The sequence below is a fragment of the Poromitra crassiceps genome, assembly GCF_964638095.1.
Source record: "Poromitra crassiceps genome assembly, chromosome: 2".
Taxonomy (NCBI): Eukaryota; Metazoa; Chordata; class Actinopteri; order Beryciformes; family Melamphaidae; genus Poromitra; species Poromitra crassiceps.
The window spans coordinates 28,835,149-28,858,837 of record NC_139624.1 but is presented as its reverse complement, the minus strand read 5'-3'; the positions used below and the strand labels follow the sequence as shown (position 1 = coordinate 28,858,837).

At 44.5% G+C, this 23,689-nt stretch overlaps 1 protein-coding gene across 1 annotated transcript in view; it reads right to left on the bottom strand.

Moving 5' to 3' along the window:
- The window catches only part of nrip2 (nuclear receptor interacting protein 2), a 43,070-nt gene extending 23,607 nt beyond the window's left edge, over window positions 1-19,463 (bottom strand). Inside the window, exon 1 of the mRNA XM_083654734.1 lies at window positions 19,292-19,463. Coding sequence (XP_083510860.1) covers window positions 19,292-19,447 — 156 coding nt within the window. The 5' untranslated portion in view covers window positions 19,448-19,463. The remainder of the gene's footprint in view (window positions 1-19,291) is intronic.
- Between the last annotated feature and the right edge of the window lie 4,226 nt (window positions 19,464-23,689).

Sequence of the window (23,689 nt, the reverse complement as noted above, 5' to 3'; positions counted from 1 at the left end):
TGCTGGGGCAGGGTCACCCTGCACTCCTTCCCTCCACACAGGACTGATCATTACAGCCCGCTATTTCAATCATGCAGAGACTAGCATGAAAGTTTAAAATACACTTTAATGATACAATAAAACAAGATTAAGGTTTGGCGTATATGGCTCCATGATGACGCTCCTCCTGCGATGATGAGGGGGAGGGTGTCAGGAATGCATAGAATAGAAATGCCCCCATGGGGAATCCCTCTGGAGCACTGGTACTCAACCTTGCCAAACTCAGGAGCCACACTCACAAAAACAAAAGCTTTGCCAGAGCCACAATCCAAAAAAAGACCCTTTCCTCCCATTATTTTTATTAGATTTTGATTTACTTATTTATTTTAAGTAGGACTTAAAATACACAACTACCCATAAAGGAGCCGCATGTGGCTCTAGAGCCTCGGGTTGAGTATCACTGCTCTGGAGCCATGACGTTGGTGGTGGCAGGGGAGCAGGCAGGGCAATACGACCAGAACACGGGAACGACAGCGACTGCAGAGTGACAAGTGACAACATCGGTAAGAAGCCAACCATATACTGTAATAAAATACACTTCAAATACTCTCAACCGCTTTAGGTTATTGGTCCAGCGGGAAATGCGAGGGAAGGTGATGGCTTGAAGCCATTGGCTATTGATAGTGTGGGAGAGCGTAACTGTGATTGAATAAGAAGGAGTATGACTGGAGAGAGGTCAGTCTTGGTCATACTGGACAGTGGTTGCAACTGATTTGGGGGGGGGGGGACACACCCTCATCTCGCACAATATACAGTACGTCGTCTGAAGGGTCTGGCGGGAGAGAAAGTTATGACGTCACTTACACGACTGGTTGTGTGTAGTCTTTCTAATTTATAACTTATAATGCAACAGTTTTATGCCAAACTACGAGTTTATTGACTTCCAAAGTTATCTTTTAAATTGACAAACATCAATTGTGTACTTCATGGCACAATTCCAACGGGATCAAAAATGATCGTCTCTCGCTGTTCACCACCACGCTGGTTCGTATAGGGCCCTACCGGAACGAGCGCGCCATGGCTCTCTATAGAGCTCTCTCCAAAGGAAGGAATCAGGTGCTGCGAATCAGGCTGTTTTTCCCACACATGAACATATCCATATCAGCGTATTGAAAAAGTACTACGTATTCTAGTGTTCTGTTATGAGACAGTTGTACAGTATTGTATCAACAAATCCTGGTTTTGTATCCACGGGGGGAAACTCTATCCAGCAGCTGTAACATAACCCTCATTGAATTCAGCAGAGGTGACACAATTGGATGAGAAAGATGGACACTCTAATAATTGTTTTCAGTTCACATTACTGGTCATTGTTTTGTCGTTGTCTGGTTTGATTCATGTCTGCAGAACAATTCTGGAAATTGCTGTCCGACTAATACCTGTTCCCAATTTCAATGGACAAATTCAGAGGCTGCAGCAAGTGAGAGACAGATGGATAGAGAAAATGAATAAGAAAAGGTGTAGGAGCCCAGGGGGCCAATAACCTTAGCATGGCTGTAATAGTGTCATCTTATGCCTGGACATGTCTGGGTCGCAGTGGCCTCGCTGGCTGTGATCGCTGTTGTCATGTTCCAGTGACACTTCATTTCTGACTTGCACAGCTCAATCTGACACCTCCACAGGTCAGAGAGGAGTCACTTTAGCCGTGTCTCTTTTATTCTGATCCTAAGCAAGATAACTTCAATCGCACAGCCTCAGAACCTGGTGGTATGGCCTTGTGGCTTCATTCAAAGAAATTCTTGAAAAAATGTACTTCCATCAGAAACCAGGGAAATGATCTCAGCCCGCATTGTTTTTCTTGTTTTGAGAAAAATAATCATTTAAGACTCAGTAGGTACTATGTTTTATATTATAGATTATTATAGGACTAAAAGCAATGGACGATAGCTGTAGCCTATATCGTATCATTATGTCGCAACGCAAAAACGTGACTATGTGTATCCTGCGGCAGAAAAATGTATCGTGATATTAGCTACAAATTAGCTTTTAGCTAAAAACATTATATGCATTTGTATATGTTTCACACGTCCGTGTGTAACAGCGTCAGATTTGTCTCCCAACCCAAGCAAATAAATAATCTGTTCAGGCTGCTGTCCATCAGGCCACAAGGCTACCTGCCCACACTGGCACCAACAACCTTAACCAAGTTGTTTTACAAGGGCGCTTCACCTCAATCACCACCTGTGTCACGCCTGTGTCACACCTGTGTCACACCTGTCACGCCTGTGTCACGGAGTGTGATTGGGCCCTTATTCCCCCTCCATGCTCCAGCTGTGGCTGAGCTGTTTAGCTGGATTCTAAACAAGCAGAGATGACGGCTTCCTCCCCTCTGCTCTCCTCGCCGCAGGAGCTCTCCCAGAATAGGACCCTTCACAATGAGCCGCTTGACATCCGCAATAATCACATTCAATCAGCGTTTGATGAGTCCACTTTAGACCTGAGTCCACTTTAGACCAGACTCAATTGCTGCTGCTGCTGCTGCCATCATTGTGATCTTCTCATCTGCCCTTTCCTCTTGCCAGCTTTCTCTCCTCCTCTAAACAGTAAGCCGTGGATTAGTTGACCTCTCTATCTCACCTAACCTTAACCAAGTTGTTTTACTCTAAACATAAGACAAGGTTACGAATATAACCCCGGTTATAAGGCGAGTTAAGATTGATAGATAGATAGATACTATAGATAGATAGATAGCTTTATTTGTCCCGTAGGAAATTTGTTTTCAGTCGGTACATGTTCAGTGAGCACAGTACATATAACACAATATATAACACAACATATAACACAAACGTAGGGTAAGGTGAGGTAGGGTCTGGAACTGTACAAGGTCAACGGGGCATTTTGTTCAGGGCGGTTATTGCAGAGGGGACAAAACTTCTACCAAAAGGTGCTCTTCTCCATTTGAGTGCTCTGTATCTGCGGCCTGATGGCAGTAGTGTGAAGCGTGGGTTGAGTGGGTGATCGGGGTTGTTTACTATTGTGAGTGCGAGGCGTTTGATGACTATGTCGTTCATGTCTGACAGATTGGGTGTGGGGGAGTGGATGATTTTGGAGGCAGCATGGGTGATCTTGGTGAGTTTGTTTTTGTTGGATATGGTCCGCATGGTGTAGAAGCAGGGGGAACAGTACAGGAGGATGGGTTGAATGATGCTTTTGTATAGCAGTAACAGAAGGTGGGGGGCAACACAAAGTGCTCTGAGTTTGCGGATGATATGGAGTCTCTGCTGGGAACGTTTATGGATATTGCAGGTCAGACATGCAGGAAACTGCGCCACTTACTTCAACACCTGGGTGTGATTGTTTCTACACCAATACACCGTGTTGGGGTTGGATAGATGCTTGTGTCCCTCCGTGGCTGGCCTTAGGGGGCGGGGCCACCTATATAGAGGGAGACAAGCGTCTATCCAACCCCAACACGGTGTATTAGTGTAGAAACAATATGACTTCTGTCTGGGGAGCAGGGCAGGCAGGGCCTAGTCCCGTAGTGAGAGCTTAACGAGCCTAAGTAATTTTTTGTATTTAGCGTTGGAAATGCAGTGAGGTTTTCAAATTAACTGCTGTTTTGTTTCAAATTTACACTGAGATTGTAGTATCCATGGTTTCAGAATCATAAATGGCGATTGGGTTGGGGAAGGAGAAGATTGTTTGATTGAAAGCTCCTTTTTTTACATTTTAAAATGTCCCTAGTCACTGCACTCATCAGGAAACCGAGTAGATTGAAACTGACAGCCAGTGGACACAATGTAGTCTCTCTCTCTCTCTCTCTCTCTCTCTCTCTCTCTCTCTCTCTCTCTCTCTGTCTCCTTCTCATCTATGATGGTGAGCATCTGTTGCTGAGTCTCCATTGTCCTGCTGCTACAGCAGGGTCATTTTGCGAGGAAATGACGTTAGCATGCAGATTCACAGTTCACATCAACAAGCTGCTAGCACACGGCAGGGTGGAGTGCTGCCGGTGAAGGTGAATTGCCAGTCTCTCTCTGGAGCTTTATAGGCTGCGCCCCATCTCTCCTCTGCTTCTTAATCAAGAGAAGTGCTGCGAGTCTCTGGAGAGAACCATAATAATTTGATGTATCCTGGTACAGTGGTTTAACTAAAAGATCAAAAGACAGGCTTCAAAAGGCACAAAACAAACTAATGAGGGTTATTCTTAACGTACCTCAATCCAAGAACACATATTAGCCCAATTAATTTTAAAGAGTTAAATTGGCTCCCTGTTGAAAGTAGAGTTCAACAGCTCAAACTCATCATGGTCTATCAAATATTGCATGACCTTTGTCCAAATTGCTTTTCTAAGTATTTCCAGTTCGTTCGGGACACTCATGGCCTGAACACGAGAGCTAGTGTAGCGGACTTGAAACTACCTAATCTAAAAAGCAAGGTGGGGAGAAGTACTTTAAGGGGGGGAGGAGTGGAACAAGATCCCTAATGACATTTAATCTGTGAATTCTCTGAGCGGATAAGAACCGCTTGAAGGAGTTCCTGCTGAGTAAGCTAGAGTAGCGTACCGAGTTTGTTTAATTGGTTTCTGAACTTTTGTTGCTTGTATCTCTGGTTTCTTTTATTCTTGATTGATCTGTATTGTTTATTTGATGTTATGTGTTACTGTATGTCCTGTTTTTAAGACCAGGGACCATGTTGGAAATAAGTGTCCGCACTTTTACATGTATATCCGTTGGATGTTGCTGTCTCTCTTATATCCATAATCAAATCAATCAATCAATTTGTCATGCAGCATTTGTCTTGTCTCTCCTCTGATAATAACACGATTTCAACACCTCCAAATTCCCCACTTCATTCCAGCGACTACTCGAAGTTGAGAATTTTTGAATCTGCCTTGAATCTCTTCCTCTCTCTCTTCCTCTCTCTTCCCCTCCTCTCTCTCTCTTCCTCTCTCTCTCTTCCTCCCTCTTCCCCTCCTCTCTCTCTCTTCCTCTCTCTCTCTCTCTCTCTCTCTCTTCTCCATTTGTATTTGAGTGTAAGTAGCTGGTGTGGCTTTGTTAACCTTTCTTTTGTTGCATCTGTGGGGTTTGTTGGTGGCATGTTTTTTTTATATTCCTGCTGTGTGTGTGTGTGTGTGTGTGTGTGTGTGTGTGTGTGTGTGTGTGTGTGTGTGTGTGTGTGTGTGTGTGTGTGTGTGTGTGTGTGTGTGTGTGTGTGTGTGTGCATGCGTGTGTGGCGAGGCATTGAGTTTGTTTTTATCGTTGTTAAGTTGCTGTTTTTAGGATAAGTTGACTGTTCATTAAAGGAACATCAAACGTGTCTTCCTCCTCTCTCTCCGTTAGTCTCTTCCTCTTTCTTTATCACGCTCCCTTCTGTGTGAGATTAGAGGTTAATTGCCATGTGGACTCACTGCAACATGCTCCTCTCTCTCATCCAGCCAGTCACATGACCTCTTTCTCACCTGCCCATCACGTCGGCCAGGAGACCGCAGCAGCCGGCCGCACATCTGCTCCCCTCAACTCCCTCATTTCCTGTCTCCGTCCTCCTCCTCTCTTTCCATCTGCCCTCTCATTTCTGTCACTCTATGACGGAAGAGATATGATCCTTTGGTCAATGTAGTAAATTGTCAGTTGTGGCCAGCAAAGCTGAAGCTATCTCATCTTCTCTTTAGCTGTGACCAGCAGCTCTAGAAGACACTGTCGCTTTGTTGGTCGGTCGCTCCACAAAACTTCACCACCCTTTAGCAGGTGTGTGTGTGTGTGTGTGTGTGTGTGTGTATGTGTGTGTGTGTGTGTGTGTGTGTGTGTGTGTGTGTGTGTGTGTGTTTTATGTGTGTGTGTGTGTGTGTGTGTGTGTGTGTGTGTGTGTGTGTGTGTGTGTGTGTGTGTGTGTGTGTGTGTGTGTGTGTAGGTGTCGGGGATTTATTACCGAACGGGCCTACCGGGCCCAAGAGCTCAGGGGGCCCATAACCCAGAGCCTCTTCACAGGGCCACCATGTCTCTTGGCCAGGCCTGGGATGAACTGGCAGTGATTCCCAACCAGGGGTACGTGTACCCCATAGGGGTACTTAAACATCTTGCAGGGGGTACTTGGAAAGATTTGGGATTACAATTAATTTCCAAAATGATGGGGGGAGGGGGGAATCATTTCAAATGTCATTTCATAAGCCCATTGTTAAAATGGCATGTGCACGCCACAACTAGTTCCCCCCGACAGGTGTGTTACATTACTGATAAATGGCTCTAAAACGTCTAGTTGCTGTCACACCAGATTCAGGTTTAGGAGAGCCTGGTTACAAAAGGAAGCCATGCCCACACACCGGCAGTTCAGTGAAACATATATTTTTTTATGGATTTACTTGTAGCCTATGTCTGCATATTACACTAAAATATATATACAACAAATGTAGGAGCATCATCAACAGGCATGAGTGAGGGGGTACTATTGGCATGGCAAAACAGCTCAAAGGGTACATAAGACAAAAAAGGTTGGGAACCACTGGCTTACACCACTGATATGCTATTCAAAAAAGTTGTCCAAGTCTAGATGAGGATAAAAACCCACCTATCTTGTCTCCATACTTTGTATCTCTCTTCCACTATTTTCCTCATTATCTCTCTCATGATTAAAGTCCTAAATTCCCACATCGCCCTGCAGTAAATTACCCATGTTTAATACATTTTTGAAACCTGTGGTGTAAAGTAAAAGGTGAGAGGAGGAAGGAAGGAGAGGGTGGTAGCAAAGGCAAGTATGAACGAACGGGGGAGAGTTACAAGCAGAACTAGGGTTGAATTGAAAAAGAGGAATGGGTGGATGAGAAGAAGTAACAAAGAAAGGAGATTGTTTGATAAATGAGTTAACACTTTGGGGGCTCTTCTCCTTCCTCTATCTGCTTCTCATCATCCTCAGGATATTATGACACACACTGCCTGCCTGCACACACAGATAGCACATGGACACACACACACTCTGTCTCAAGAGTCTTCATATCGTAATTTCAGTTGGCTAGGTCTCACCCTGGCACACAACCAGGCAGTAAGACAAATCAACCCAAAAACTGTCTGACTGTCTTAATGGTCACCTTGTATACAGTAGTGACAAGGCATTATGGAAGTCAAATGGTTAAATAAGATTGCTTTATGTAGGGAAGAGCAGAGCATGTCGTCAGGCTATTCGCTCGTTGGTGTATTTCTCACTAGTGCCTTACTACTGAGAAACAATATTTTTCGGGAACACTTTATAATAACTGTACGCTACGAAACACGAAATAGGCTAATTAGCTTAGTTAGGCTACTTCAATATACTGATGCGCACATTCCTTTCTTTCTTTGAATCTCCAGCTCCCCAGCACCAGTTTTTTCAACTGGCGAGGGGATGTGTGGAGATGTTACAGTATTTAGGGCCCCAACCCTATATTTTTGACAAAATGTTCCATAAGTTTATGGACAATTAGACGGTTATTATGCTTTTGGCTTTAATTGAGTGTACCTGCACTGTAAAGCCTCTGTTAGATACAGGCACATTTATTTCTTGTTATTGTGCTGTTGGCTTTGCTGGCTTTGGTTTTCAGGTGGCTGTGCTGTAAATCCTGTTGAGATGCAGGTCTGTCTTAGTTATTATTCTGGCCTTAATTGTGCGTATGTATGGGCACTGTGAGGGGGGGCGCTTTATGTATCCAGGCCCAGGGGCCCGCCAAGTCATAATCCGCCTATGGTAGGTGTGTGTGTATGTGTATGTGTGTGTGTGTGTGTGTGTGTGTGTGTGTGTGTGTGTGTGTGTGTGTGTGTGTGTGTGTGTGTGTGTGTGTGTGTGTGTTCATGCCAATTGGCTAAAAGGGGGCGGTGGGGGGGAAATTTCGAAATGCAGGGTTCCAGAAGCTAACCTCACGACACCAGGCTATGCGTTACTACAGGCAAGAAGACAGAAGAAGACCTGCCCCCGTCTTCCGGTGGCCTGTGCTGCAGTGTTTTCGTTCCCCCACAGAAATGCAACAGTAGGCAGTCTCTACAAGTTAAAACAAAACAAAAGAAAAAATAATGAATAATAAAAAATAAGAAGCATGGACATACTGTCCCAAACGAAGTGTAAATCACAAATGAGACGCTTGACCATCACAATTTCACAAGCCCTCCATCCAAATGATATTATTTTCACCTTGTAATGACATTTTTAAATTCTTGTTCACGTTCTAGCAATAGAGCTCAACAGTCATGTGACGTCTCCAGCCCCGGAAGAGAATTCCCCATTCATTTTCTCCATAGACATTTAGAAAAATCCTTATCTAACGAGTTGTAAGGCTGCAACAAAAAATGTACTAACACAATAAACAAAACAGAAAATATTTTTGTTACCCCCCCCCCCCCCCCCGTTTTAATTTTTGTATCTTTGCTCCAAGTGAAATGTTTTATTGTCACTCACGATTCACGATTCAGTAGGTTGCTGGTTGGCTTGGTTCCAGCCTTGAAACTCGTTATATAAGGATTTTTTGAAATGTCTATTGTCACCGTTCGTTAGGTGAGAGTAGGCAGTATCCCCTCAGATTAGATATGATCATGTTTACCTATGTATTTCTAGCTGTCCTGATCATTGAATGACATTTGAATTGCCTAGAAGTATGGACTATTGCTATAAATAATGATTCTCAAGGCAACCTTTGGGCCTTGCTTCCTGTGGGATTACTTCCGGGATGAGGACGACAGAGGTTCACGGGCAGAACGACAGGACAGCGGAGCTAACTTCATGTGTGATAGATTTAGATATTTTTCAGTCTTGCTACGGCGAGGCACTACTGAACTAGTGAGGCCTGGACGGCTCTCAGATCTCAGAGACGACAGCGTTGTTCCAGCGTCGGGATGGACCAAGCTAGCCTAGGTAAACCCAGCCACCACGTGACCTGCTCTCTCAGTTCCCAGTCACATAGTGACTGAGAACAGGTCTGAGAGCAGGTCACGTGGGGGATGGGTTTACCCAGGCTAGGACCAAGCTGCTAGCCGGAGGAAGAGTGACTACCAGATGCAGCCAATCTTCCTGCGTGAAGGACCAGGTAATTCAAACTAAGTTCAATAATCAACAGCCTAACCTCCTCCTAACCTTTTGATCACATTCATGTTGCAGGGTTGGCGGAATGATAAAATACCCCTAGACACCAGTCTAATGAGAAGTTCGGAACCAACACGTGACACTATGGAGGAAAATGAATCTGGAATTATCTTCTGGGGCTGGAGACGTCACGTGACTGTTGTGTTCTATTCAATGCCATTTGTGACGGACAAATAAACATCAATTTGATTAGGCTACATTTGGACTCACTTAGGCCAAGCTAGTGTCCTCTAGAGAGAGAGTGGTGTCAGCGGAGGACCAAAATGTGAGACTCATTAGCCAATGAACAGCCAGGAATGGGTCTCGCGCTACTTTTGCATGCTAGAATAAAGCTGATAATGTACAATTTGATTCAAGGGGGGGAAAACCCTTTCAGAGTACAACACAAACTGTCTATTTTGCTGCAACTCGACAGTGCTGCTTAATTCAGGACCTTACTTCCTGGAACTCTTGAGAGAGAAAAAAACTGGTCCATTGGAGTGAATGGAGATGTCGGGACTCTTCCATCTATATGGCTCTGGGCCAAGCCAATTAAGGTATGACCTGTCCCACACCTTGCCATTCCCAATGGAGCCCCGTTTCTCCCTAAACTCCCACTTGTTTCCTCTCTGAAAACTCTGCACCTCCTTGAGCCATCTTCCTCTGTTGGCAGGGTTGTTTTGTCGTTGTTGTTATCAGCTATTTTTAGCCCCCTGTCTTCCTGAGAGTGTTTTGCTGCCCCTCCTCACCACCAGATGACAGAGAGAGAGAGACGGGGGGCTCAGGCTACATCCACCAGCTCACCTATTAATAAGCCTGTATGTCAATCAATCCAGCACAGCTTGTTTTGGAGTGGAACAGGTGTGGAGAGAAAAGGCCAGTCTAATCCCACCAGGCCCAACAATCACGTTGAGTGACATTTTTGGGATTTGCTTATCGCATTAAAGTTCTTTTTGGAAAACTAAACCATTGAATGATGAGTGAGCTGAAATGCATATGAATGGAAATCCCTGTTCCAAAATGACATACGCACTATTTGTAAAAAGCACTTAGGGATTCATGTAGGCTCCTTTTTGAAAGGTTAGTAGACCTCAAGTTCTTAAGGCCTTTTTATTTCTTTATTTTAGGCCTTTTTATGCTTTCATTGACCGAGTGCGACAGAGTGAGGAAGGTATGAGAAAGAGAGATGGGAGGGCATACGTAGAGCGAATGAACGTGGGCCAGATTGGAACCCAGATCACTGCAGGGAGGACTGAGTCTCATATACGCTTTACTCCGGGCTGGACCCAAGTTCTTAAGTCCTTGTTTGACCAAAGGAAACAATGGGTTATCTATATTTTCAAATAATGGACTTAAGTAAATATTTCCCCCCCAAATGACAGTATAGTAAATGGAAACCTTCACTTGCATGTAATGGTTTCCAATACTAAGGTACTTAAGGCCTTTGGCTTTCTTATCATCCTTGAGGCAAGGAGGTTGGTTTACATTGAAGCTTTCACTGGTGCTCTGACCACACTTACAATACCTCGAGACTCCCATTTACACAGGACTTCACTGAATTAGTCACTTACACACACACATTTAAATGTTTTATTTATGTCCACATAGATACAAAGTACAAAGGACATAAACACTTATTGTGAGTCAGTCAGTTACAAAAGTGCCTAATTGGCAACCACATTCATGCTTGATACAGAAAGGATAATACACAGGATGACGACAATGGCAGGTTATCAGATACAGTTAACTGTAAGTGTGGTGACTGGTCAGCCAGCTGCTGCTTCCAGTGGCACTGAGGCTCCGTCTACATCGAGCGCTGTCCAAGGTGCTGAAGGAAGGCGGCGTTCTAGATGCACAGTTGGTTTACCGTCAGCGAGTGATTGAAGATGAGGAGCAGGTGGTATCTATTGGCTTGTATGTATCTCTCATGTTATTCACCTGACATCGGCTCTATCGCTATATAACAGCTCTCTGCACAGACTGGTGCCGAAACACTGCTGACATTGTCTGCTGCCACGGATCTGCCCTGCCCTGCCTCCCTCAGCCTGCTTTCGTCTGCCTGTCTGTTATCGTGAGTTTGACAATACAAATACAAGGAAGCGTTGGATCGTACTTTGCTTTCGTTTGGATTCTGTTCACCATTGACTTTGTAAATCCAACCTGCTCTTCCCACTATGTTGGACTTCTGGAGATGAACTGTTTTAGTTCATCTTTTCCTGGAGTATTCCTAAATTTGTTATCGGAGCCTTTCTGTTTGGACCCGGAAGAGACATTGCATTATTCCTGCTTTATTCCGTGGGAGTGGAACCAGTGCTGTACTGTTTATTGAACATTTTTGACTCAGTAAAAGACTTTGAAACGGTTACATTGTGTCTGCCTCCTGCATCATTGGGTTCAGCCTTGTACAGAGGTGTTACAGTAAGACACAACAGTGGTTCCCAACCTTCTTTCTTTTTTTACACCAGGCCCAATTCAATACTACCGTTTAATCTCTAAGATTTCAGCTTTGTTCTCTTGGGTAACACCTATGGTGATGAGTGGTAATTGCAGGTTACATCCAAACAGTGTTGCATTATGTGACATTACTAATGTCACATAATGTCACTATATACTGCAAATGCTTCCATCAATGGACCATAGCCTCAATCAACATTGTGAGTGACTCTTAATTTAATTTTTCTTATTTAGATGAAAATCTTTGAGATTATAACTTTAAATCAGGATTCTGAGAATAAAGTCCGAATTCTGAGATTGAAGTCAGAATTCCGAGTTACTGTCAGAATTTTGAGATAATAGAGTTTTGAGATTAAAGTCAGAATTCTCAGATTAAAATCAGAATTCTGCAGGGAAAAAGATGCATACTATGTGACATCACTGACGATGTCACTGATTACATTATCAATGGTGTACCGGAATTTGAATGTCGCGAGTGTTTTCAGTCAGAGGCTCAGTCAGCTCACCTGCAGTAAAGACCGTTACAGGAGGTCTTTCGTGCCCACAGCAATAACCATAATATAATAACTCCCATACATGCAGAGAGAGGAGACTAATACAAGATGGATACCTCGCTAGATCCTGTTACTAGCATGGCCTGGACTACATCTGAGTCAAATTTGGTGCTTTTGCACACATTTGCGTGAAAATATCCTTAAGAGCCTAAAGGCCCAATTGTAATCAAGGCCCGGAACTATCCATTTTATAATGGTCATTTAGTCAGGCCTCACTCACAGAGTTGGCATGCAGCCTCTCCTCTATCTCCCCAGAGGGCTTTCATAGTCCACTTACTTCCCTGGCTGATTCCAACTCCACTCAGATGTGTTCCATCAGGAGCTAACGAATGGAGCTCTCCATGGTGCGTTCACTGTGTTCACTCATTTTGCCCACTAATTAGCCATTTTTGCCCGAATTATCTAATTAAAAAATCCGGCCCTGTCACCGTCTGCTTGGGACCCCTGCCGGTACCCGTGCCAATTATTATTGCTGTCAGGCCGACGGTGTCTGAGGAAATGGAAACAGAGCTACACAGATACATACATACATACATACATACATACATACACACACACATACATACATACACACATACATACATACATACATACATACATACTTAGGTTTGCTCATTTCTGTGATAGATGTATACCTCCTGGTACAAAATGAAGATTTTCCATCCAAGTAAAAAATAATTAAAATAGATGAAGAGAAGAGTGCTGCGTGGACTTAAAAATATGAGAGTCAGGTGCACGTGGCACCTTTTTGTTATAAAAGCACAAGAAAATAAATGGTTTGTCTGTTTTGAAAAGGTCATTTTGAAAAGGTAATTTTTCATTTCAGTGTGACTTTAAAGGCTATTATTAGACTGATATATTGGTCTACCCCTGTGTGGAGACAGAGAGAGGTACAGTGGAGTGCATCCAGTAGAAAGCAATGAAGTTACACAATAACTGAAGCTGAGCTCAGGTGTTAATGTGACTGGGCTCACCCCCCCCCCCCCCCCCCCCACCCTTCTCCTCTCTCACATCCCCCAACACACACTCCATTTCCCTCTCACTCTCTCCTCTTAGCTCCTCTTCCGTCTGACATCTACATCTCCAGCTGCGTTATATAAAATGTCCCGTGTCCTCCTTGACCCCGTCTCCACGCCGTCTCTTCCCTTCCCTTCCCCTCCATCGCTCATCGCTTTTGCCCTTTTCATGCTCACTGCTCCCTCGCTTCCCAGCGCAACATGGCCGGAGTGATGCTGCTGAGAGTGAGAGGACCTCGGGCCAAAGAGCAGCAAAACAAGTTCACTCTTATATAACAGGCTCCATGGTGAATTACACACTGGCCACTGGTCAGGCCATGATAGCAGAACGTAAGACGAAGAACAGGTTACAGCTAAAAGGTCTATGTACGGCTCTGTCACTGAAACAGGTTACAGCTAAAAGGTCTATGTCACTGAAACATAAGATGACACAATTGTATCAATTCCATTTCCAGGTCAAAGTAGTGGGGAGCAGGCCGTTACGGGAATCTGAATGTATGAATGCAAACGGCAGGAATGCAATTTGAGAATTACTCATGCAGATCAAAACACAAGCAAAGGCGAATGAATGAAAATATAGAAGTAGGCAGTCGGCCTACGGAGAAACAAATAGAGCTGATGACATCACTGCCCCAGCAGAGGCAGACAAGGCTGTTGTTTGCCTGTGGAGGTTGAGCCTGCCATGCACCTCACAAACACATCCTGCTCGCCTTCCATTTAGTCCAGCCATGTTTGTTCCAAAGCCTGAGTGGTTATGGTAGAAGAGATGGAGGGAGAGCACCGTTCCTGAGGCTTCTCTAACATGGAACATGATGCAAATTGTGCTGCGCTCCCTGTGACACACTGATTGGCTTTCAGTTAAGTGTGGATTTCATTCTATCTTGAAGGAGAAGATAATACCGGGTTTCGCCCCATAGATGTGGAATTATACAGTGGGTGAGTTGTACATTAAGCTCCTTTCGTTTAACCCTTGTAGAAGAAGAGCTAGACCCATCTTTATTTGTTTTGACACCACAGTTTGACAGTTTGGGCTGTCCTGTAAATATCAATATTTGTCACACGACAACCCAACACATGCATGCGGCCACACACACACTCATGCTGACGGTGGCCGGTGAAATATAGTCTCTGCATTTATCCCATCCAGGCTTTTCCTGTCTCCGGTGGGCAGGCCAGGAGCAGTAGGCAGCTTTCTTGTGTACAGCACCCGGCCGGGGACCAACTTCAGTTGTAGTCGTCACTGGTCAGATGACGATCTTCTGCATGTTTTTGGTGGGGGTCCATACCGATGTTGTATGGAGGAACCCCTGGGGAGCACATACAAACTCCACACAGAAAGACCCTTTTGATGAGATAGCCCAGCTGGGCAGTGGGCACCTGAGGATATGGGGGGGGGGGGACACCCCCTCGGCACCCACAGCATCCAAGGCGGGAATCGAACCCAGGACCTTCTAGCTGTGAGGCGACAGCTCTACCGCTGAGCCACTGTGCCCGATTGTATTGTGGTCCTGCTCCTTCGTCCACCTGGTTACATTGTCTTTCTGGGTCAAATTGACCCGAGGACAATAGGAGGTAGTTTAGGAATAAGAATCTCATCATCTCATCATCATCACCACCACCAAACGTCACTTTGCAGCTGGGCTTCACTCGTCACTTAATGCATTACAGCTGCTTCTTCTACTAGAACGTTTCACCATTAGATGACTCTTGCTAACTACATGGTGTACCGCTTAGAGCTTAGACTGTAACTCATATTTGACTGTAAATTCATGTCAATTTAATTCACTGCCTTTAGTTTAGAGTACCGCAGGGACAACGTATTTCTGTAGGCTTAACCAGAAATCGCCGCCATTTTGGTTCGTCAGTGGAAAAGTCTATGGGGTTATAGAATGGGGATTTCACTTAAATGCAACAACCCATGTTAAGGGCTTGCCCAGGGTGGTGGAGGCGGGATTTGATCCCACGATCTCCCACTTGCAAAGCACACATGCTAACCGCAACCCCAGGAGAACTGGTGAACGGGCCTTTATACTGGGGAGTGAGTCTAACCTATTTACGCGGGACTCACGATAACTCGCATTCACTCGGGTACACATACAATTAATGCCTGGCTGGGATTATGTTCACCTTCGGGTCTTTACGCTGCATATGCTACTATCTCATTCTGTGTGAATACACTTAGAGCTCATTTATGCTCCATTTCTGTCCGAAAATAAATGCGTCCGTTTCAAATGATGTAACCGTCGCTGCCCACATACTTCCATGCGTCTTCCATGTTGGTATGCTAAGCAATACATTCACTAGTGGGCAGTAGAGAGTCAAATGTGTGAGTGTGTGTGTGGTACTGCTCCGTTTCATCTGTATCCGTAAGCTTTCAGAAAACATGCAGAATTAGAAGTATGGACTATCCATATTTAACAATGAGCATAATTGGGCCTTTAGGATACTAATAATGCTTTGCCTTGGTTGGGACCTTCGAATCCGCCCACTCCACCGAGTTGGCTGCTTCGGAAGAAGGAAGTGGAGTGTAAAGAGTTGACAATTCAGTCTGATATCACGCTAGTCTCGCTTGCCAGTTGCCAGACTTCCCCCCCTTCTGGGAGGGGAGTCTGGCAGCGTTGATCTCCATTCTGGAATTGCGGAGAAAAAAATGCTCTGTTTGGTTTAACCTAGTCTCGCTTGCCAGACTCTCTCCCTACAACGGGGGATTAAATCGTTTTCAGCGTGTAGCAACGAGCTGGCATTGTTGATGTTGTTTCACAACGGCGCAGGCATTTGAGACCAACAGATTGATCACGGACACGGAGGGAGCGGAAAGGAAATCCATATATGGTCACAGCTGGTCAGTCAGAGCGGGTCGGAGCCAATGGCAGAAGCTTGCCGGGAGCGGAAAGGGATTTTCTTCCGCTGGTGATTGAAATGGTCGCCCCGCAATGGTGGCCCCCCTTATAGCACCAGCAGCCTGTTTCCATGCAGCCATGGAAACAGGCTTCCCTTCAGGGAGGGAAGTCTGGCTAGCGAGGCTAATATCACGCTAGTAAGTAATGCTGGGATGCAGAAATGTTTGTGAGCACTCACACAGCTAGCTATCATGCTCACACTTGCAAGTGCGAACCGGATAGCATCTCAGAAGCACAGAGGACGGATATAACGAGGGAGGAGAGAGCTGGAACATGTCCACCAGTAGATTACAGAAATGCAAGTCGGCCAAAGAAGGGGGGCTGCTGAATGTATTTATTTTAAGATGCAAAATGGTGTTGGAAAGCGGCACACATAAATACACAGTCACAGTGTGATAATCACAGGGTGCGCGGTGCTGCCACTGCTCCCCCGCTGCCAGAGTGGCTGTTGAGCTTCTTGGAGAGCTGTGGGGAATCTGGGAGGCCGCCATCGAACCAGAATTGTGTCAGGAGAAGATGGCGGAGATGTTACGATTATTACAGGGAGTCCTCAGTGTATAAGAGGGTTGTAGGAGGTAAAGCAGGCTGAGATGGAAGCACGCATGAAGAGGTTGGAGGTGTCCCACTTAAAGGAATAGTTCACCTAAACATGAAAATTCCATCACCATTACTCCCCCTCGTGCCAAATGAAACACAGGTGAAATGTGTTAGTCCATAATAACACACAGGGAGGATGCCTGTACAACTTTGTAGCAGCCTTCTCCAAAACAACTGAAGTCAATGGTGACCTGTTCTTTAGAGTTCCAAAACAAAAACACCTAAACAATCACACTCTGAATAGACAGATATACACCTTTATTTGTTGTAACTTGTAAATCAGCTGTAGTTCAGATTTACACTAAATGATGGTGTAAATATAGGTCTTTTTGGAACTCTGAAGAACTGGTCCCCACTGACTTCAGTTGTTTTGGAGAAGGCTACTATGGAGTCATGCTGGCAATGAACCTCCCAGTGTGTTATTATGGGCAAACTTCACCTGTTTCAACTCCTGTGTGTTATTATGGGCAAACTTCACCTGTTTCAACTCCTGTGTGTTATTATGGGCAAACTTCACCTGTTTCAACTCCTGTGTGTTATTATGGGCAAACTTCACCTGTTTCAACTCCCGTGTGTTATTATGGGCAAACTTCACCTGTTTCAACTCCTGTGTGTTTTTATGGACAAACTTCACCTGTTTCAACTCCTGTGTGTTTTTATGGACAAACTTCACCTGTTTCAACTGGCCATGCGGGTGAGTAGATGATAACAAGATATTCATTTTTGGGTGAACTATTCCTTTAATATCTGTCTTTCATCCTGATCCGTGTGTGTGTGTGTGTGTGTGTGTGTGTGTGTGTGTGTGTGTGTGTGTGTGTGTGTGCAGAAGCGTCATGCCCATTGAAACTGAGGGGGCAGTTGCCCCCTCAGATTTTTTGAAAAAAAGAAAGAAAGGGGGAAGTAAAATTCATGCTGTTAGTTATTATAGGTATAGTTTGCATAGCAAGTTAGTTGGCTATATTTGTACTACCATGCAGCTAAAGTTAACATTGTAATGTTAGCCAGAGCTGTTATGGCAGTGAGCTGTTTTTACCACTACCACCACTGTCACAGGTAAATCCATTTGATGTCTCCAGGTCAAGATGCAGTTTTTTTAAATAATTTGCATTGTGGATACTGGATATAGTCTTTTTATGTGAATAACATTTTGGGTGAAGCAAGATTGAGCTATTTCAAGAAAAGTGGCAGCAGTGTAGAAGCTAGTGTGGAAGTGACTAAGCTAATAACCATAAAAGCACAATCACCGAAATCTCTAAATAAATATACAGTATTTACCGTAATGAGAAAAGGAGCAAAATATTGATGGTTAAAACTTAATCATGATATCACAACACTCTAATCCCAATGATAATTTAAAATGAGATATTATAAATCTGGCCAACATTTTAGAAATAGCTAAATGGACGATTGATAGATAAATCAATCAATCATGAGTGGATTCAGCACACTTTATCTGGGCAGACTGATTGAATCATTGCAGATCTATTCAGACCTTAGGTCGCCACCAAAACTTTTCTGCTGGGGACCTTTGGTCGCTGCCGAATGTTTATCTCTAAATACATATACAGTATTTACCCTAATGAGAAAAGGAGCAAAATATTGATGGTTAAAACCGAATAATGATATCACAACACTCTAATCCCTCTAAACTCTAATAAAAAAATTATAATTTAAAATTAGATCTTCCTCTAAATCTGGCTTCAAATGGCAAACATTTTAGAAATAGCTAAATGGACTGATTCAATCATGAGTGGATTCAGCACACTTTATCTGGGCAGACTGATTGAATCATTGCAGATCTATTCAGACCTTCGGTCGCCACTGACATTTTTTAGCTGGGGACCTTTGGTCGCCACCGAATGTCGCCCCCTCAGAATTTTGGTTTGCATGACGCCCCTGTGTGTGTGTGTGTGTGTGTGTGTGTGTGTGTGTGTGTGTGTGTGTGTGTGTGTGTGTGTGTGTGTGTGTGTGTGTGGTGTGTGTGTGTGTGTGTGTGTGTGTGTGTGTGTGTGTGTGTGTGTGTGTGTGTGTGTGTGTGTGTGTATGTGTGTTGTCTGATTGTGTGCGTGGCTGTGTGCTCCTGAATGTAGGCCTACGTATGTAGTATCTTACTGTAATGACATCACTCTCTGTCGGACAGTCCCTGCACAATGTAACAGGGTTTGACAAGACCTTCGCCCAGGACTCTGAATCTTTCATGATCTTTCCAGTGACGAATCTCCTTTTCGAGGCTGAGCCTGCTCCTCAAGTCACACTGGGTCTGCTGCTCACTGCTTCAAATCGCTCCTGCTCAGTGTGTCAGAGTGACAGCACAAGATGCACGGCTTCTTGTTTTAACAACCACAAGAAGAATAAAGGCGGTCAAAGTGACAGTGAGGTAATTAACTATCCCTGATCAATCACTCTCCTATGTAGCCTATTACTTCTCTCACATGATTGGGACAGCAAAGACACATTGCAGATACCATACACAATCCAATTTCACCACTCAGAAGCTCCCCCCAAAAATGCATAGGCTAACCAATACACACAACAAGATCTCGCCAGAATCCAGAATCCAGGTTAACAGATAACAGCCTCTCCAGCCAAATGTCCAACTGGACTCGTTGTATGAACTCGATCACCTCTACAGGGGCTAATTACAATGCTGTCAGTGAACTCAGTCAAAGCAGACACACACACCAGTATATTTTCAAGGACATTTGCTTCAACTCACCAAGTCTTTGGATGTGCCCAGTCTCTTCAGGCCGTCCAGGGGCAGAAGGTCAGCCGAGTCCTTGTGAGTGAACTGGGTGGCCTGCTTCAGACGCCTCTGCTGGTGCAGGATGGCTTTGTCCCGGAGGGCTAGCTCACCTTTCTTCGCCTCACTCATGGTGTGTCAGCCTCAGGTGAACACACACACACCGCTGAGGACGTCCGGCGTGTATAGAGAGGAAGAGCTGAGCAGCAGCGCAGCGCAGCACAGCACAGAGAGCCAGGGGGCAGGGAGCTCAGCCAGCTCTGCTGTACAGCTCCTCTTTTAGGTCATAAGAGAGATATTGAGAAATGTTCCTCTTCCACCTTGTTGTGCCCTTTCTGAAATGCTGCTGCTGTCCTTCCCTCGGAGCTTGCCGTGTCTGTGGCTCTGTCCCTTGGCATGTATTTTTCTTAGCGCAGGTAGCAGCTATTGCCCTGTCCTGGATGCTGATGCTCCTCTGGTGTTGTCTGCATCTCCCTCAGAATGTGAGCATCACAGTTACGGGGCTGTGTCAGACAGTGTGGGGTGGGTGTGACAGCGAGCAACTGCAAGTGTGCTTTCCCCTCCCCTCGGTCTGTGCTTGGATCTCTCTCTCTCTCTCTCTCTCTCTCTCTCTCTCTCTCTCTCTCTCTCTCTCTCTCATCTCTCTCTCTCCCATCTCTCTCTCTCTCTCTCTGTCTCTCTCACACACAAACACACACACACACGCGCGCGCGTCTCTGCTCTCAGGATGGAATAATATACTCTTCCCTTGAGCCCTCCTCTTTCTGTCACAATCAACAACACACACATTCACTCACCTCAGATATAGTACACAATACACATCATCACCCATATAGTAGACTCGCTTGATGGTATACGGTTGGCGCACGAGTGGGGTAAAACCGCCTATATATCTCAATGGGCTGACTCACCAATTGGGACGGTGCTGCGGTTCTAAACTACAGGTTTGGGGATTCTAGAGCAGAACACAAGACGTCGGTTCAGATGTGAGTTTACTGTGGTGGTCAAATCCCCGATCGTGTCTGCCTGGGCTGGGCTAGCGGCTAAATTCTAACTTTGCTGAATGGATATAGAACGGGGGATTTACCCCACCCTGACCACGCCCCCAGCCAGGCTGAGCCAGCTATCCCAGCGACTATGACGAGACATCGCCTCAACCTATAAAAAACGGTGTCAGACCACAGTCGTATGTACCCATTATGTAGCCTAGCCTACCCTAATTACACTCCACTATTACTCTGTGGATAGGTAGGCTACTGCTTGAAGGGTAATGATGCAAAAATCTGTACTTCATTGATGGCAATCAGTCCCTATGTTAAAGATTGAACGTCATTAATGGATCCTGCTACACATTCTCCACATCAGTCTAGTCTTGTCATTAAAAGCATAGGTAGCGGAAGGCATCTGAACTTGGGGGGGCCGGGGGGCGTGTCGCCCCCACACACACGTCTGTGAACCACCATCATTGATTATTATTATTCATCATATAAAGATTTTGGTCGTTTGAAGCCAGATTCATATAGGAATATCTCATTTTAAATTAACATTAGGATTAGACGGTTGTGATGTCAGTATTCAGTCTTAACAATCATATATTTGCTCCTTTTCTCACTCACTCCTATGTCACCACCTGCTCTCCCTGCAGGGTTTGAGATTAAATTTTTTTTTTATCACCAGCCAATATGGCTGCTAGATTTTAAAGTTACGAGCCAATTAATTTCAACTAGCCAAAATGTTTTTCTTGAAATAAACCAGAATATGAGTGCGACTGGGTTTTACAGCAGGGCTATTCAACTAAATTGTTCAGGGGGTCACATTGTCAGAAACCTAAGGGACTGGGGGCCGGACCGTTCCCCGAGCCAGTACACTTGACACAATGCGCCACCACATTTTCGCAGCCGCGCTGGAACTATTATTAAGTAGGGGGTGCTGTAAGGAATGGAATCTCGGCAGCGTCGAAGAAAATTTTATGTTTTTTGGACTTTTATCCATATTTAGAAGAATATTTAATTTTAAATTAACATTAGGATTATACTGTTGTGATGTCATTATTCAGTATCTTCTCCTTTTCTATTATTAGTATTAGTATTAAATACTGAGTATCTCATGAAAAACTATTAATATTGCATCTTTTGTGTTTAGCTCCGTCTCACAGCAGGGCCGGCTCCAGAACCAAATTACAGAGGGGGCCTGCCCCTAGCTTGGGGGGGCCAAGCTACCCAAGGGGGGTCCGGTGGGATTCTCCCCCGGAAGAAGATTTTGTACATTTTAAAGTAAAATTCGTCAACCTGGTGCATTTGAGAGCAAAATGAAGAGGCTAAATCTATGAAGAACTACACACATCTCTAATGTGTTGTGACTTTACAAATAATTAGGCCTAAACAATTAATATTAAATGTATTTACACATTGTGCACAAATTGCATTCATTGTGACAAATTTACAATAGTTAATATCCAGCCAGAATCATTGCAAATGGATGTTCAAAGTAACAGTTAGCAATAGCATTCAGTTAATCAATGCCTAATGACAGCCAGATTCCGTTTAAAAATTTAAAACAGAAAAACGGAAAAACGTTTTTAGCACACACAAAAAAAAAAAAAAAAAAAAATGAATGGGGGGGCCAGTTTAGGGAATGGGGGGGCCCGGCCCGGTCAGGCCCCCCTCCAACGCCGGGCCTGTCTCACAGCATTGTAACATTGTAGTGCAGCAAGAAAGGAAAACTACTGTAAACATTTGAACCATATTTCTTGTTTAGAACCTATAGCTAGCAACATCGCCATCTCCTGAAAAACATTAATATTGCACCTTTCTTGTGGCTACATCACAGCATCTACTGAAAAACATTTATAGTGGATCTGACTTGTTTAGTTCACTTTAGATTCACATCACATCTGAAAAACAACCAGTCGAGTGTAATAAGTAAATGAGGTTTAATTGTTAAAAAAAAAAAAAAAAAAATCTAAAAAAAGGGAACTGAAATGTACCCGGGCCCGGGCCCGGGCGGTTCCGCGACCCATGATTAAAAGTGATGTAAAGTAGGGGTGTAGTGGTAGTTTACTCACTGTACCGAGGTGGGTCAACTATCCAGAGTAGTTCTGTTTACCCACCTTGTTTCCCCTCATTGATTGATACACAGGTGATCTGAAAATAGGCGAGTATTTCAAAGAGGTGGGTAAACTGCGTTCACTCTCCACTACGCCCCCACTCACTCACTCACAGCACACAGGCAGTCACCGTGCATGTTAGCGCCGTTGAGCGGTGGCCCTGCTGTGGACGAGTGGGATATCGGTGTGATTTGGCCCCACACAGAGGATCAATCTGCCACTACCACTGACGGCTAGAATTGATTGCCTCTGCCTCCCCTCTGGGACCCATCAGCCCGCTGTCCGTCCATATACCACTGACAGACACCAACACAATCACATGTCTACCCTGACCCATTTAGCCTATATAACTGATGCATCCCATAAGATTAATTACATAATGCTCATCATGTAGCTATATTTCTGGTGATCAACTGGCATTTCCAAAATATGTTTTAGGTTGATTTACAATACTTGATCAACGCTGAATCTATGTATAATATCAAGTGAAACAGCTGGAAAGGACAGCATTGTTTCGGATGTTTTCATTATGGAGGGAGTCCTTCTGAAGGTGAAGTTGTTGTAGAAATGTTTCATGTCGTATAGGCATGTGCTGCCCCCCTCTGGCTGGCTTTCCTTATTTTTCTTCCTCCACCAAGAGTCGGCCTGTGGAAATGTCATCACTCGTCATCAGTATTCTACTGAACTCACATGCCAGCATGATGCAGATGGAATTAGAATGGGATCTTATGATCAACCGAGACACTATAAACAGCTCCGTTATTATGTTGAATTTGTGTATTTATTCAAAACAGAGATCATCTCCTTCAGCCATGGATGTGTGTCAGCCATACATAGAGAAATATGCAGCCTATTAAGGGCCTGTGTCCACAAGATGTCATTTTATGGGACATAATGATGCTGCATCAACCATCCTGGTAAATATGTTAAAATACTTCTACTGCAGGTGGATTTGGTGTTTGCACTGCATGTTGGGAGATATCAGTGATGAGAGTGCAACCTGTAATTAGAATTTTCATTTTTAGACTCTCTCTCATTGGGATAATTTGTAGTGACTAAATGAAAACTAAATGAATCTAGCTATAGTCCTCATTTTGCTAGGGTCTCCCTGGAACCAATTCAAGGTGGCCTTGAAAGAGAGGTCACGGGTCCAGCTGTAAACTCTGTGGGTGAGACAATAAAGGTCATCGCCATGACCATGCAGGTCAGCAGCCCCTAGTTTGAGAACCACTGATCTACAGAAGTTCAAGAGCTTCCATTCACAATTG